The sequence below is a fragment of the Muscardinus avellanarius genome (genome assembly GCF_963383645.1).
Source record: "Muscardinus avellanarius genome assembly, chromosome: 2".
In the NCBI taxonomy this organism is placed as follows: domain Eukaryota; kingdom Metazoa; phylum Chordata; class Mammalia; order Rodentia; family Gliridae; genus Muscardinus; species Muscardinus avellanarius.
The window spans coordinates 46,533,473-46,550,119 of NC_137787.1; the positions used below are offsets into that span (position 1 = coordinate 46,533,473).

The 16,647-nt window shown below is 32.6% G+C and overlaps 1 protein-coding gene across 2 annotated transcripts in view; it reads right to left on the reverse strand.

The window, feature by feature from the left end:
* GLS (glutaminase) overlaps positions 1 to 16,647 on the reverse strand; it is a gene marked incomplete at both ends in the record, with an annotated part of 87,046 nt that overhangs the window by 21,396 nt on the left and 49,003 nt on the right. The window contains 4 exons of one of the 2 annotated variants that reach the window (XM_080688773.1): positions 10,605 to 10,949; positions 11,878 to 11,970; positions 12,980 to 13,111; positions 15,394 to 15,570. In XM_080688773.1, the coding sequence (XP_080544899.1) occupies positions 10,803 to 10,949; positions 11,878 to 11,970; positions 12,980 to 13,111; positions 15,394 to 15,570 (549 nt within the window). Of the gene's footprint in view, positions 1 to 10,604; positions 10,950 to 11,877; positions 11,971 to 12,979; positions 13,112 to 15,393; positions 15,571 to 16,647 lie in introns of those variants that run through there. The other variant, XM_080688772.1, reaches the window with a different exon arrangement.

A 16,647-nucleotide genomic window follows, 5' to 3' on the forward strand; every position in this document is an offset into this window, starting at 1 on the left:
CAGTTTGAAATTATTACTGCCATTCAATTTTCATGGAATACACCAATTTTATTGACAAGGTGATACAAACTGCTCATTACATTTTAAAATGGAAAAAAAAGTATGGTCTGAGGTCAAGAGGGATGGGCCCTAAAACCAAAACTGCCTGTGTACAAATCCTGCTTATGCACCTAAAAGCTGTGTGACCTTAGGGAAATTACATGGCCCATCAGAATCTATAGAGGTAATCAAATACTTCTTCATAGTATTTGCCTACTTCATAGTAAAAAGTATTAAAAATTCTTAAAATATGTATTATCATCTTGGACACATAGCAAATCACAAACAAAATTAGTTATTACCAATGATCGTATAAGTCATGTTATTCAAAACCTGATTGTCATTGGGTTTCAGCCGTTATTCAAAATCTGATTGTCACTGGGTTTCAGCTGATGATGCATTGTGTATGTCTTGTTGCTAAGAGTCAGCCAAATTGTTGACTTTAGAAGCAAAGGAGAAATGTACAGAAAATTTGATCTTGTTGATTAGCAAGCAAGACTGTCTGAGTAAGATTACTTGAACACTGTCAGCATACATGGATTTAAACCCCTATCTGAGGACTGAACACTGTGTAATTAACTAGTCTAGTTTGTACACTGCTAAGCTTCCTGTGACATGGATCTGACAAATTTTAGACTTCCAATATCTTTGGTGTAGGAAAAAGGCATAGCTGGGACATTTTTTTCCATTTTAAATTATTGCCAATTTTAGGTACACTGGGTCATTTTAAACCTTAAGACTGTTACATGGATAAGAAGTATCATGACAAATATGGTACTTCTTCATGAAGAAAATTTTACTCAAAGACCAAGGAAAGAAAGCTTTCGTCATAGAACTAGTAAATACTACGTTTTTAAAATATGAAAATAGACATTATGAAGTAGAATAAACTTTACCTGGATTTTTAAGATAGAAAAAAACCATAAAAACTCATGCTTACAGTACATTTCACTAGACAGCCCAGATCCTAAAACACTCACCCAGCAGTCATTGAGGCCAGGTAAATCATAAAAGTATAAGGTAAACAAAGAGCTTCATTTACTAAAAATTTTTTCAAAAGATTCCAAATTTTTAACAATTATTTTTCCATGCCTAACTATTGCACTCAATAATATATTTTGCAAAGCCAGGCGTGGTAGCACATACTTGCAATCCCAGTACTTGTGAGGCTGAGACGGGAGGATCACAGATTTATGTTTAGCCTCAGCAAGTTGTGAGGCTTTCTGCAGAAATAAGACTGGGGCGGGTGGTAGCTCAGAGACAGAATGCCCCTGGGTTTAATCCCTAGTAACGCAAAAAAGAAAATATGTGTGTGTACACACATTTTGCAAGGCAAATAGGACACAATGCAATATGCAAACCAAACAGCCACCTCTATCCAAGGCCCCGAAATACAAGGTAAATGTCCTAATATCTGAATGAGCGGACAAATTACATGACAAAACCCAACATGTAAGGGATCCACAGAAACAACAGTGATGGTTCTGTGGCAGGCATATACAGAAGATGTCAAATAAAACTGCACAGCCAAAACGGAGTAAAATTAACACTTCTCAAGATTTTATTTAGCTAAGAACACAGCAAACTTATTTTCTTTCTTTCTCCTTCAGGTGAAAAAGAAAAAAATTTACATTCTCTAAGTTCTGTTGAAATAGTATGTTTTAGCTGAAATCCTTCATAAACAGGTAAATAGTTAAGGGTCTACTTCCCCTCAAAACCATTCTGGAGTGTTTCTCTTTCAGGTAGAAAAAGATCTTAAAGCAGAAATTTTATTGCTATGATTAAAGAGGGTTAATAGTATTAGTCACTATAGAATTTCAAAGAAATCACTTGTTCTGGAATTTCATCAAGATGCCAGTGAAATTTCTTTGTGTAGAAATATTCATCTAATTTCAAGTAATATCATTTGGTTCATTTTACTTTATTTACGTGTGTGTGTGCGCGCATTGTTGTTGTTGTTGTTTTGTGATACTGGGTATGGAACCCAGGGGCATTCAACCTCTGAGCTACACCTCCTGCCCTATTTTTAAATTTATTTTGAAACAGGATCTCACTGAGTTGCAAAGGGCCTAAGTAGCTGAGGCTGTCTGCAAACTGCGATTCTCTTGTCTCAGCCTCCCAAATGCTGGGATTACAAGCATGTGCCACTATGCCCGGCGGTTCATTTTACTTTAAATTATAAATTAAAAATAGATCTAGATCCAAGATGCACGTACTCAAGGTTCTTTATAAAATAATAAATAAGCTATATTATATTAAAGAAACTTAGAATTTTACATTTCATGTATGTGTTTTTTTAAAAAAATATTCAAAAGCTGGGCATGGTGGCGCACGCTTGTAATCCCCGCGCTTGGGAGGCAGAGACAGGAGGATCGCACAGGTTCAAAGCCAGCCGCGCGCGCTGGCTTAGGAGACCCTGTTTCCAAATAAAAATGTAAAAATAGGTCTGGGAGTGTAGTCCGGAGGTAGAAGGGCTTCCAGGAACCCCAGTACCACCACCAAAAAAATATTCAAAGCTGGGTGTGGTGGCACATGTTTGTAATCCCAACATTTGGGAGGCTGAGATAGGAGAATCGTGGTTCACAGGCAGCCGCAACCACTTAGTGAGGCCCTTTGCAACTCAGTGAGACTGTTTCAAAATACAGAATAAAAATCAAGGCTGGGAGTATAGCTCGGAAGTAGAATGTCCCTGGGTTCCATCCCTAGTACTGAAAAAAAGAAAAAAATCAGGAAGAAATTAAATCAGAATGGCAAATGTTGACAATACTAAAAAAAAAAAAAAAAAAAAAAAAAAAACATGAAAATAAACATATGAGCATATAGAGATTCAGAAATTAAACTGGTTTCACTTTGATATAATTTTTAAAATTATCTCACTTTTAGCCAAAAATGAATTATGACATGAAAGAATGAAAAAGAAAAGTAGAATACTTGAAGTTAATATAAGGTATTTTGAGTTTTCCAGTTAGTCTATAAATCTGAATTACTAGAAGAAGAAAACATGGTTTTATACAATGTCAATAATCTCATTCAATGGAAGAAAGTAAAACATTATGTTTGCCTACAAAAAATATTTTGTTTATTGTCCCTTAGTGATTATTTCTGAAAGGCACATACAAAATAATAAATACTATTAATTCTAACTAAGGACCAAAAAGAAGTTTAACAAGAGATTAAAGATCAAAAATTTAATTTGGATTTTGCAATGGAATGGTTCAAATATGAGTAGTTAGCTATACTTGAATAATTAATCTTAATATTTCACAGCATCATTCTTATTTTAGTATATCATGTGAAAGGAAGTAGAGTTTATACTAAAAAAAGAGCCATTCTCCTAAAAGTTTAAATTCTCACTTTTATAAACTTGTAGGAAGAATAAATTTTGAGAACTAAGAAACCTTTATTTTCCTGGTGCTGTGACTAAACATGCTAAGCATGCATTCTACCACTGAGCTACACCCCCAGTCCAGAAACACACACTCTTGAGAGTAACAATATTTAAGTCTTGCTTAACATTTTACAAGTCAACAAAGGCTTTAAAAAAAATTAATTCAAGAACACAATATACACCATTTTCCTTCATAAATAAAAAATAAAAATCTGTAAACTATAAAACAGGGTTGATACTAAAGACAATATAGACAGAATAAATAAATCAGGAACTTTGTTCTGAGGCCACATACAGATGGAAATGTCTAAAATAAAACAAGGAGCTAGTTATTTTGCATGTGTATGGGAAAAGCTAACATGCAAAAATTACCCTTTATTCAGTCAACATTTGTTTAGAACTTGAATATCCTTTTCCTTATTTAAAATCTTTTCACTTATATATTTAATCTAACAAAGAATTTATTTTAAAAGGCCAGTAGCTCATTTATTTTTAGAGTCACATATCTGCTATAGTTACTTTCTTTCAAAGGTTCCAGTGTCATGTTTTATTTTTAGAACTACTCTACAATTTTAACATTCACTTCTGACTTCATATTACTTCGTCCCAGAAAATGTTCTTAAATAATTTTAATATATACTGACAGTACAACCAAACTGCTAAAAAAAAATTGAGTCAAATTAATGCCAAGTATGCTTCTTGCTAAAAATAAAAGTCTGTTCAAACAATAAATAACAGACTAACAACATTAAACAGAGAAAAAATTGTAAATATGCAAATAGAAAAGGCAAAATGCTTTAAAAGGGAGTTAGGTGGGGTGGGAGTTTATACCAGGTAACTATTTCAAGATTATTCCCAAATTTAGTTCTGTGATTCAAAACAAAACAAAATAAAACAAACAGCATGAGATTGGGAGTAAGGAGACAGACGGACAAACATTATGTTAAATGAAAGTACAAAGATCCAGAAAAGCTGAACCATTCTTGAAAACCTACAAGCAAGCCAGGCATGGTGATGCATAGCTAATAATCCCAATACTTTGGAGGCTGAAACAGGTGGATTACAGGTTTAAGGCTCAGCAACCTGGCAAGACCCTGTTTCAAAATAAAAAATAAGACAGGACTGGGGGGATATCTCAGAAGTAGAGCACCCATGACGAGTTCAATCTCTAGTGCCACAGGAAAAAATAAAAATAAAGCACTCCTTTAGCTGTTTACAAAATACAACTTTAATTTTAGTTTAGGATTTCAAGTATAATTAAAGAGCAAAGGAGGTTTTTTATTATATAAACAAAATTCACCAGAAATGCCAATGCGAAAACAAAAATTTTAAAACTATTTCAGGTAAAAAAAATTTCAGCTGGGCGTGGTGGCACAAGCTTGTAATCCCAAAATTTGGGAGGCTGAGAGGAGGACAGCAGGTTCTCCTGTGATTACAGGTTCTTGGCCAGCTTCAGCTACTTTAGTGAGGCCCTCCACAACTTTGTGAGACCCTATCTCAAAATAAAGAATAAAAAACAGGGCTGGGGATGTAGCTTGGAATTAGAATGCCTAGGTTTAATCCCCAGTACTACAAAATAAATTTTCCTTCCAAAAGTAAAGCCTTCCAAAATAGAATTACTGAGAAATTAGGATTGATCGCATTTCAGTAAAATATCAAAAAGAAGATGTCTAGAAAAATCATGTGTCAAACATTAAATTGGCTCAAAAATAATGATTTGAAATTGTCCTTGCAACTGATATCTGGTCTACACAATTTTAATGAAAATATTTCAGAATTAGTAATGAGATTTAGAATTAAAAGTAGAATAAGTGCTAGAAGATCAACTGTTAGAAACAGTAAGCATAATCTCACCCATTCTATTTGCCTGCCTTCAACCCTCCCTGCCGTCACTCCTTCCCTCTCGCCCTTCCTTTCTTTGTTGTTGGGTTTGTTTCTGGTGTTGAGTATGGAGCCCAAGGCCTCCAGCATGCTAGGCACTTGCTCTACCACTCAGTTTATACCCTCAGCCCTCTAATGAGCTTTTTAAAGGCAAAATGATAACTTTTTAAAAATGTAAGCACTACATGAGTTTTCCAATAAGTGCTTTATATTTTAATATTGAATTTATACAAAAATGCCATAGACATCTCCCAAAACCAATGCACTTAAATGGTAATTACTATCCTATTCATCTTAAAGATTAATGCATTATGAAATTATTGCAAGAGTCTTAATTTTAAAATAGGTTTATGTACATAGGATATGGCATTTTAAAAATTTCTATTAGCCACAAAACATAAAATTACTAAAATAGAAGTAAATCCACAAAACAAATGGTAAAGTCAATCTTAAGTTTCCTTCCTTTTATATGCTCACAAAATATAAATAGAAAATGTCTGAAGACCATAGTAATAGTAATGAAATCACTTAGATTTATGATCAGCCTTTCTATTTTAGAAATAAATACTTTTCTACTTAAGAAATTAAGAATTCTAAGAAGCATCTAATTTGCCAGCTGTTTTATACTAGACAGATGTGTGTGTGTGTGCGTGTGTGTGCGCTACTGCGGGTGGAACCCAGAGGCTTTCTACCTCCGGGCTATACTCCCAGACCTATTTTTATATTTTATTTGGAAACAGGGTCTCACTAAGTTGCTGAGAGCCTCACTGAGTAGCTGAGGCTGGCTTTGAAGCTGTGCGATCCTCCTGTCTCAGCCTCCCAAGTGCAGGGATTACAAGCGTGTGCCACCACGCCCGGCTTTATACTGGACAGATTTTGCTTCAGATGCTCTTATGGTAGTTTTCCAAATCTCTTCAAGCTATAGGGACTTTTATATTATATTCACATTAACAAACTATAGGGTTGTGAAGAGAATAAAAGAACCTCTCCTAACACAATTACATTTATTCCACTTCTAAGTAACGTAAGAAACATTTTCACAGTATTATGTATAATTCTGCACTTGGCTACCATGACAGAGTAGGAACTGAGTAATGTAATATCCAATCTAAATAAATATAAATGAAAACTTGAGTTTAGGCTACACTGCGAGGTAATATACTTCCATTATCCGGTATCTCCAACACCTAATTTTGGATTTATTACACAGTGCAAATACAACATTTAACCTACAATAACACAGAAGGAATTGCTTGTTAAATAGATTGAATTTTTTTTTTTTTGGCAGTACTGGGGATGGAACTCAGAGGCATTCTATCCCCAAGCTAAAACTCCAGCCCTATTTTTTATTCTTTATCTTGAAAGAGGGTCTCACTGAGTTACAAAGAGCCTAAGTATCTGAGGATGTCGGTGAACCTCGATCCTCCTGTCTCAGCCTCCCAAATACTGGGATTACAAGCGTGCACCACCACGCCCAGCTTGGATTAATCTTTTAAGAATCTTTTTGAAATTCATTACGATATTTTTAAGAGGCCATCTAGAAGAAAAATCAAAATTTTTACAAATGATATTAAAGCAGATTTTTAAAACTAAAAATTGTGTTCAGTGAACTAATTAAATCATTCTACAAAAGTATACTGTTGAACATGTAAAGTATACGTGTGTGTGTGTGTGTGTGTGTGTGTTTTACTAGGGATGGAACGCAGGGGCATTCTACCTCCAGCGCTATTTTTTATTCACTAAGTAGTAGCTGAGGCTGTCCACAAGCCATAATCCTCCTGTCTCAGCCTCCCAAATGCTGGGGTTACAAGCATGAGCCACCACACCTGGCTCCACTCATTTTAAACTTAATATAATCCTTCTTCATAATAAATGTTGGGAAGTACTCCACACAAAATCAGACACTCCTGCTTTGCATTTTTTGAAGTTCTCTAATACTGTTAGATACTCTCTTACCCTGACTGTGCTAGTTAGTGAATGGGAATATCAAGAACAGAAACCAAAATATATTCAAGGTCAAGTTCAATAAGTAGAATATGCTATTTTTTATAAATTTGAAGACATCAAAAAAATTTAGAATTTCTTTTATCACAAAGCCTTCAGTCAAAATATAGTATATCAATAAGCCATTTATACATAATATACTATGTGGATAGAACTGCTGGTCATCTTCAGAATATGAACATATTTAAATAAGCAGATGAGATAAACATACAAACACGCACACATACACACATTACATGTAAATTATTAACACAGGTCAGCAGTTCTTTCTGAACACATATATGCCTATAAAATACTATACTGTCTGATCAAGATCACTAAACATTTTGAGTCTCTTTTCCCTTTGCTTCAAATGGGCTAAAAAAGAATAAACTTTAAAAGCAAGTTGATCATAAACTGTTACATAAACTAGTGCTAGAGGAAATGTGTGAAATCCTCTTCCTTACATTAATTAATATATAATACAAATGAATGTAAGGAAGATGATTTCCCTTTTAGAAGTTTTAAAACTTCTACAATATATTTGGGAAATACCTAGAATATAAATGGCAGATTTAACAAAGCAGAGAAATATAAAAGTACTAATATATATATATATATATATATATATATATATATGATGTACGATGCGTTCAGTCTCTATAATTTGGAACATGTTGTAAAAATATTGCAGAATTCCTTCTGAAAATTAAATCCTATAAGAAAGCAGTTATGGTTTTAGTTTCTATATTAGCAATACAGTGATACTCTTGATTTAGCAATGTTTTTCTGGCTCTTTAGACAACTACAGACAAAATGAGAAAGCAGAAAGAACCTTCAAATATGGCTGTTTTTGTTAAGTTATCAAGTGGGAGAAAGGTCTTTATTCATATAATTCTAGTACATACAATAGGAAACATCCCCCTAAAAATTCACCAACTCTATACTGCATTAAGAAAAGAAACAAATGAATTTCTTCTCCTTTCTGAGTCTTTTTAGTTTCACTTTAAGGCAGCCTTGGAATAGTGAACATTTTAAATAATACCTTCATAAAGAATAATATTTCCCTGTTAAAATCCCAACTGTTTGTTGTACTTAAAATGTTAGGGTTACATTAAAAAAAAAAACAATAAAATCAGCTTAAAATAAATTTATTGTACAATACAAAAAGGAGGCATACTGGAAAATAAAGTACATTATTAAATATACAAAGCAAATGAAAGAAAGCTAAATAACACAAATGTTTTAATCCAAACACTAAGATAAAATGCACAACATTTACGCTAAAAACAAAGTATTTCAGGAAGAGTATGCATTTCAAATGAAATGTTAATGATGCAAAAAAAGAAAGAAAGAAAAAGAAAAACAAATATGCTATCTTGTAAATGCTTGAATATCAAGAATCAGTAATGGCATGAAACATTAATCCCAACAATACTGGGTACTTTTCAAGAAGTTTATTTGAAAAGGTATCAAGAATACTGAAGAAGTCAAAATATGTCCTTAAAACTGGCAATGCTTTTATTTTTTTCCTTTTAAGTTTGTGGGCCTATTCACAGTATCTCATCTCTTCTTCCATTTATACCTTCCTATAAAAACTCCTAGATGCTTGTTCTTAAAAATATTCTCTGAATATAGTATCTTAGATAAGCCTACTGCATTTGTAAGCATACATTTATTTAGGCCTTCCTGACACTAGAAAGTGCCACAAATTAACAACTTAATTTTGAAATTTATAACAATATGCACACAATATGAAAACAATCTTTATTTTATAAAGTAAAACCAATCTCTGAAAGAAGTAAGAAAATGTGATGTTACAGCATAAAGGAAAAAAGGGCTTTTTTCCATTTGAGGCATTCAGTTACCTGAACCCAAACAGCCCAGGTGAACTAACACAAATCTGACACTGTCTGTGGCTTCGGCAGTGGCAAGGTCTTAAGAAGCCTCCTCTTAGAATATGCATCTTAATACTCAAGTAACCATGAAATCACGGGTAAAAGCCTCTCAAATTTCATGTGTATTTAAAATTCAATACTTGAGTTAGCCTAAAAGGCTTATGACCAGCACCTCTGGGGGAGAAACTTTCTTTTTCGAATATCATAGTTTCCAAACTCAAGACATCAAATGACCAAGATTTTCTACACCTATAGTGCTGTACTAGGTATCTAAATGATTCACTAAAATCTTTTTGCTATACTAGATTTACAACTTTGCACTGCCACATTTATTCCATCATTTTAAGATGCCCAAAAAGGTTCTCTAATCCTTCCCCTACAACTGTGCAGGTTTAAAAATGAATTAAAAATTAAAACAAAAAACTTAAAACTGTAGGGGGAAAAAGTGGTATATGGAAGAAGGAAGAAGTGTGAATAGGTCCTATGATAGAATTTTACAGTAATTTTGCCAAGACAGACTTTAAAAATACTGTGCATAATTAGTTGAAATAAGGTGTTGTAGAATACATTTCTCTTAAAAACAAGTTTGATTCTCAATATTGCATTTTTATAACCAAACAAAAGGATTCAGATCTGAAAGGTATTTTAGTATCATACTTACTACCTTCAGACTAAATTCATTTCCTAATTACTCTAAAAGAGTTAAACTATACAAACTTTATCTCACAAAAGAAATTCATTAGCATTTATAAAATCATTAGAATAATAAAATTATTAAAAGCTAAAAATCAAAATTTGCCATTCATACTTAAATATAACAGAAAAAGTTATGGGGATAATATGAAAATAAAATTCTTATTAAAGACACATACTCTCTCTCCCTCTGAGTAACTAACCATTATAACTTTTAAAAATGAAAGGTCATTATCTCACATCTGAAATTCTTTGGCTGGAAAGTTTCAGTAATGTAAAACACTACTATATGTGATAGTTGGGCAGAACACAGGCGTTGCAAAGAAAAGAAACAAGTATAAAGTGTTTGACAAAATTTTTAAATAAATTTTAAAAATTTATAGCCAATCTTTCACTAAAAATGACATGTATGTAAACAAGCTAATTTTATAATTTACTGTTTTAAATAAAATAATTTGGAATTTATTGTTTTACATTTTTAGTTCTGTATTTAGCACAGAAGTACTTTCTACTGCCACTATCAACTTCATGTCAGTTTTAAAACTGGAAAAGAAAAATGCAACAACTTATTAAATTTATTGTTTTTAGAATAAGAAACAATAATAGGACTATTTGAGTGTATACATAAGCATTTAATTAAATCAGGAATTTAAAAAAATTTTCCTCCGTTATGCATATTTCAAAAATAAGCAAATTTGCTCTATTGTAAATACTCTTTTCAAGACCAAGAGATCCAACTTTTAAACCTATTATCTTTATACAAAGATTACAAGCAAAAAAAAAAAAGCTTTATGGCTCCAGCACCCAAGGTTGAGAACACAAAAAACTCAATAAATATTTATAGTTCGCCCAAAAAAAAAAAAAAAAAAAGATGTTTGAATGGTTAAATAAAGAACATTCTGAAACTAGAACTCATTTCTTTAGCTTTTCTCTCCCAGACTCTCCATTCTATATACTACAGTTGTAGAGATGTCCTCATTTGACTCAGGTGACACTTTTTTCCATACTGTCTCTTTTAAAGCAAGTTCTTGTTGGAGACTTTCATAGTCCAATGGTCCAAAGGAATGCTAGTTGTTCAAGCAACATACATAATTTATTAGTGCACTTGAGTGAAGAAAGGTCCAAGCTATAAAATGGTATTTTTTCAATGAATGTTATTAAAATCTGTTAACATTTTCACCCGCCACCATCTGATATTTTATTTCATGTTACTCATTCTGACTCCCATGAAAGTTTCTACTCTATTGGCTGTGCATAATTCTCATATGTTATAAAGTTACTTTGATCAAAACTAACAAAAATTTGATAGTAACAAAAACTTATTCAGTATGTATCAAGATTATTTACTGCTTATAAGAGCTAGAGCTTCATAGTCCATAGGTAATTTTACTATAAATAATTCTCAACCTAAGTCCTTTGGACCAATGAAAAACTATACATAGACCAAAAAACTTAAGTCCTGATTCTTAATACCAGTACTAAAAATAAATAAATAAATATATATACATAAATAAAAAAGACTTTAGGGTATGAGGAATATTGCATTAAACACTCATACTAAAATAATATTTCATTTTCAGTGGCTTATAAAACTAATGAGTCTTCATCAGGACTCTTACATAATCATCCACAAAGTATGCAAGGAATTAAATAAGCTCCAATTTAGAAGTGACAAATATTAGGAGTAAAAACAAAGCTTTTTTTAAAAAATTAGATTTATAGCATGTAGCACCTTCCATGGTTTTCTTTTAACTAAATCAATTCTAAAAGTCTTTAAATAGCAGACTTAGGCTTTTTCCAACTTAAATAATAATGCAGTATTTAATATCTTTGTTCTGGTGATCTCGGATCAAAATGTCAACAATTTGTTTACACTCATCTGTTACTGACAAAGAAAGATTCATAAGAGCACTAACAAGTTTTAAACAGACGAAATCTCATTTTTTTCCTCTCAAAAGAACATTATAGGATGACCTAAAAAAGAATTTGGCTTACCCTTTGATCACCACCTTCTCTTCGAGGATCAAGTTTTTTTGCAAAGTGTCTCAAATTATCATAGTTATGGAAATTACACAGAGAAACAAGATCCTGTAAAGAGATATATAGACAAGGTATAAGAAATGGGCTATTCACTAGCTATGTTTACTCACATTTAAACAAACGAGGCTTAGCCTGTCCAGCTTAATTAATACCTCAGAAACCACCACTGCTGTGGGGTGCCTGGGTAGCACACACCAATAACCCTAGTGACTCAGAAGGCAGCAGGAGGAAAATCACAAGTTCAAGGCCAGCCTCTCCATCTCAGAGACACTGTCTCAAAATAAAATTTAAAAGGGTTGAGGATGTAGTTCAGTGGTAGAGGAGCCCTGGGTTCAATCCCCAATATTGCAAAAAGAAAAAAGAAACCACCACTATATGCTAACGCAAGAGCATGATACATCAAGAGAACTAAACAGGATTTATAATAAAAGGCCGTAAGAATTTTTCTATGAAATAACTATCAAGCGCCACAAAAAATAAGTAATTCTTTTAGTTACAAACTATTGTGATTTGCTTTCTACACAATCCAAGGTCATCTTTAGTTTTTATAAAAGACTAAAAAAACAAGTTGGAATTCTAACTGAGAAAGTCTTCAAAAAATATCACAGTAATGTAAACAAAACCAGGAGTATTAGCAAGAATATTAAAGATGATACATAAATCATAATTCTAAAAATACATTTGACTTTAAATTACTTTTCTGTACCTTATATTGGAGTTTTTAAATATTAAAAACTAATTGTAACCATGAAAATTAAAACAAACATCAAGCAAATGTACTATTTTAGAAGAATAATTAAATATCTGGTAGAGGCAATGTAAAGATCCTTTATAATTATTTCCATGGCTTCTAGTAACTGGCACACAGTAATCAGAGTACCAAGAGTCAATAAACTATGGAAAATAGATGAAAATGGAATCATTAAGTGGTTCAACTTAGTTATTATTTTTATGAAGAAAATATTTTATGTGCATATTGAATATGTCACAATGAATCCCACTGTTATAACCATAATGTACCAATAAAATTAATTTTATAAAAAGAAAACATACTTACGTGACAAAAGTGAATTCCCTTAACACTGTTGCCCATCTTGTCAAGGGGAGGAGACCAGCACATCATGCCCATAACATTGGGAACAACTAAAAGAATGCCCCCAGCAACTCCAGATTTTGCAGGAAGACCAACCTGAAAATAATTTGATAAAATGAACATTCATATAAACATTTTATGATAAAAAATGTTAAGCTCAAAAATAGAAAAATTGGTTTAAAAATTATCACACCTTACTTTAAAAAATTCTAAAATTAAACTGTTGTATATGAATATTTGTCAACATGTTTATAATAGTAAATAAAAAGGACAACTCTAAGATAATTTGGGATAATAAGAAAAATAGAAAAAATTTTGAATGACATTCTAAAGAGTTAAAATGTTATAAATAAACTATGGGCTGTTGTTTTTATCTTGACTATCTTCTACTTGTTCTAAAATTAAAATGCACTTTTTTTTTTTTTTTTTTTTTGGCGGGTCTTGGGATGGAACTCAGGGGCATTCAAACTCCGAGCTACACCCCCTGCCCTATTTTTTATTCTTTATTTTGAAACCGGGTCTCACTGAGTTGCAGAGGGCCTCACTACGTAGCTGAGACTGTCTGCGAACCGCGATCCTCCGGTCTCAGCCTCCCAAATGCTGGGATTACAAGCGTGCGCCACCACGCCCGGCTCTAAAATGCACATTTTTGAATGTGAAATATTTTTTAAAAATTTTATAACTAGAAAATAATAAGAAATTATATCTCTAAAAAATCACCTATAGTATACTGTCAGAGAAAGAACTAAGGAATAGAAATAAATGGTAATTAAAATTATCTTTCTCAAAAAAATTACATATATGTTATGCCAAACAACAACAATTATAAGAGAAAACATTGGTATAATAACGGCCATGTTTATTAGTGGCTTACTAACATTCAGGCATTAAGTTTTTTTTTTTTTTTTTTTATTGTTTTGCAATACTGAGGATTGAACCCAGGGGCATTCTCCAAACCACACTTCTTGCCCTACTTTTTATTCTTTATTCGCAGCCTCCCAAGTACTGGGATAACAAGTGTGTGCCACCATGCCCAGCTAATATTAAGTACTTCTTGATAAACTATACCAGTTGGGTAGTCTTGCACAAAACTACTAAAAATCAAACAAACAAATAATCTGGATTCAACCTACCAATTAAGAGAAAATACAAAACACAACAAATTAGATAGAATCAGTGATTTTTTTTTTCTTTACCCCATACTGGGGATGGAACTCAGAGGCATTCTACCTCCAAGCTATACCTTCAGCCCTATTTTTTATTCTTTATTTTGAAACAGAGTCTCACTGAGTTGCAAAGGGCTTAAGTAGCTGAGGCTAGCTACTTAAATTGAACTTCAATTCTTTTGTCTCAGCCTCCCAAATGCTGGGATTACAAGCGCACGCCACCACGCCTGGCTAGAATCAACAGATTTAACAATAAGAAAATACACAGAAAAAATGGCCCCGTTTTTTCCAACAAAAAATAATGAGGAAGAGAGAAAGATTGAGGGTAAATCTATACATTAAAAGAAGATAAAGGGAAACAACCAATTAGAAAATATGGTCCTTATTTGTATCCTAAGTTAAATTACAAAATGGTAATTTATAAAATAATCTAGAAAATCTGAACATTGACTAAATATTGATATTAAATCTAACTAGTATTAAATTAGGGTCCTTATCTAGATTTATATACTGAAATATGAGGCCCTCTACAACTCTGTGAGACCCTGTTTCAAAATAAAGAGTAAAAAATAGGGCTGGGAGTGTAGCTCAGAGGTAGAATATCTGGGCTCAATCTCCAGTACTGCAAAACAAAACAAAATAAATTCATTTCTCTATTTTACTATATTTTAAATTTTCTAAAAAAAAAAAAAAGTTTTATAAGGTCATTATGAAATGACAATGTACAAAATGAAGTAAGAAAAGTTTATACATTCCAGAAATGGCAAATGCACAACAGAACTTAAAGAAGTATATTTTTAAGTTTTAATCTTAATATGCTTTAAGTCCTTTAAAACAATGATGGCTAACCAGAGATTTTAAATACCACATCTCTGCACTCTCTCTCTCTCAACAAAAGAATTCTTAAAGTATATTAATCACCATAATGCTAAACATTAACATAATAGGAAAGAAAGTCTGTACTAACCTTGTAAACTGAAATGTCTTAAAAGCAGAGTTTATGTTTCTGTAAATTAAATGTCCAAGTTCTTAAGAACACTTGATAGACTGTTTAACTCTATTCCTTACCAATGTGTAACAAATTAACCTTGAGAATAAACCTCTTTCATAAATTAATACACAGCTTCAGAAGCAAAGTTCAAACTGCATCTTAAAAAGAACCAGTCTGGACTAGTTACTTGCTGAAGAAAATAAAGATAAGCAATTACTTACATGGAAAGCAAACTGGCCTGAGAAATCATACATGCCACAGGAATGCATCAAACTCAGTGTATTTCGAACTGCTTCAGGACTTAGTACTCTTTCACCAGTAATTGGGCAGAAACCACCATTAGCCAGTGTTGCAGCCATCACGCTGGCTGATTCACAGGTCACTTCGATGGAGCAGAGCTAAAACAAAACAGAATTTCCATTCTGAAAATTTAGCCTCCTATGACTTGCAGTATTCAGGTGACTTCTAAGATAATCTTTATATTTGCTTTTTGCATACAGATTTGAAGTATTTCTTCCAAAGGGATTATTTTAATGTAACTTGATGACATCCCAAAGATTTAAATGGCCATAGTTCTAGCCCATTTAAGATTTATCTTGATTTGTCAAGTTTAATTTAGTGTTTTTCTTCCCCTTACCAGTGGTTCTGGGGAATGAATCCAGGGGCATTCTACCTTTGAGCTACATACACCCTTGCTCCTATTTTACTTTTTATTTGAAAACATCTTGCTAAATTGCTGACAGCCTCACTAAATTGCTGGGGCTATTTTCAAACCTGTTATCCTCTTGTCTCAACATCCCAAGTACTGGGATTACAGGAGTGTGCCACCACACCCAGCTTTTTAATGTTTTAATGACAAAAATTAGCTAGGAAGAGCCAGCTCCAAAGCAGTAAGATTTGTTATTTTCTTATGTGATAACCAAATTTGCTTAATAATAATAATTTATATGGATATATAAGTGCTTTTATTATCAGTAGAAGTAGTAGTAATTAGTAGTAGTGGTACTGGGGATTGAGCCCAGGAGCATTCTACCTTTGAGCTACATTCACAGCCTATTTTATTTTATTTTATTTTGAAACAAGGTCTCACTAAGTTGCTGAGTCTGACCTCAAACCTAAGATCGTCCTGTCTCAGCCTTCCAAGTACTGGGATTACAAGCTCACTCCATGCCAGGCTAATTATTCTTAATACAATGGGAAAAAGTAAGTCATTATACATTTTTAAGATAAACATATAACAGCATTATTATAGACCCGTAATAAAGCTCACCATCCTCATTTATATAACATGCACAAGCCAAGTGGTAGGAAAAAATCTAAGAAAGGTCTGGCTTGTGTATTTTGTGAACCTAAACTGCAATATTACCTTTAAGACCACAGAATAGCATTTATTTGTTATTTGCCATGGTTGATGGACATAGCATGATGAATAATAAACAGAAGCTCAGGTTCAAGGATAAAACTTTTCTATTTAC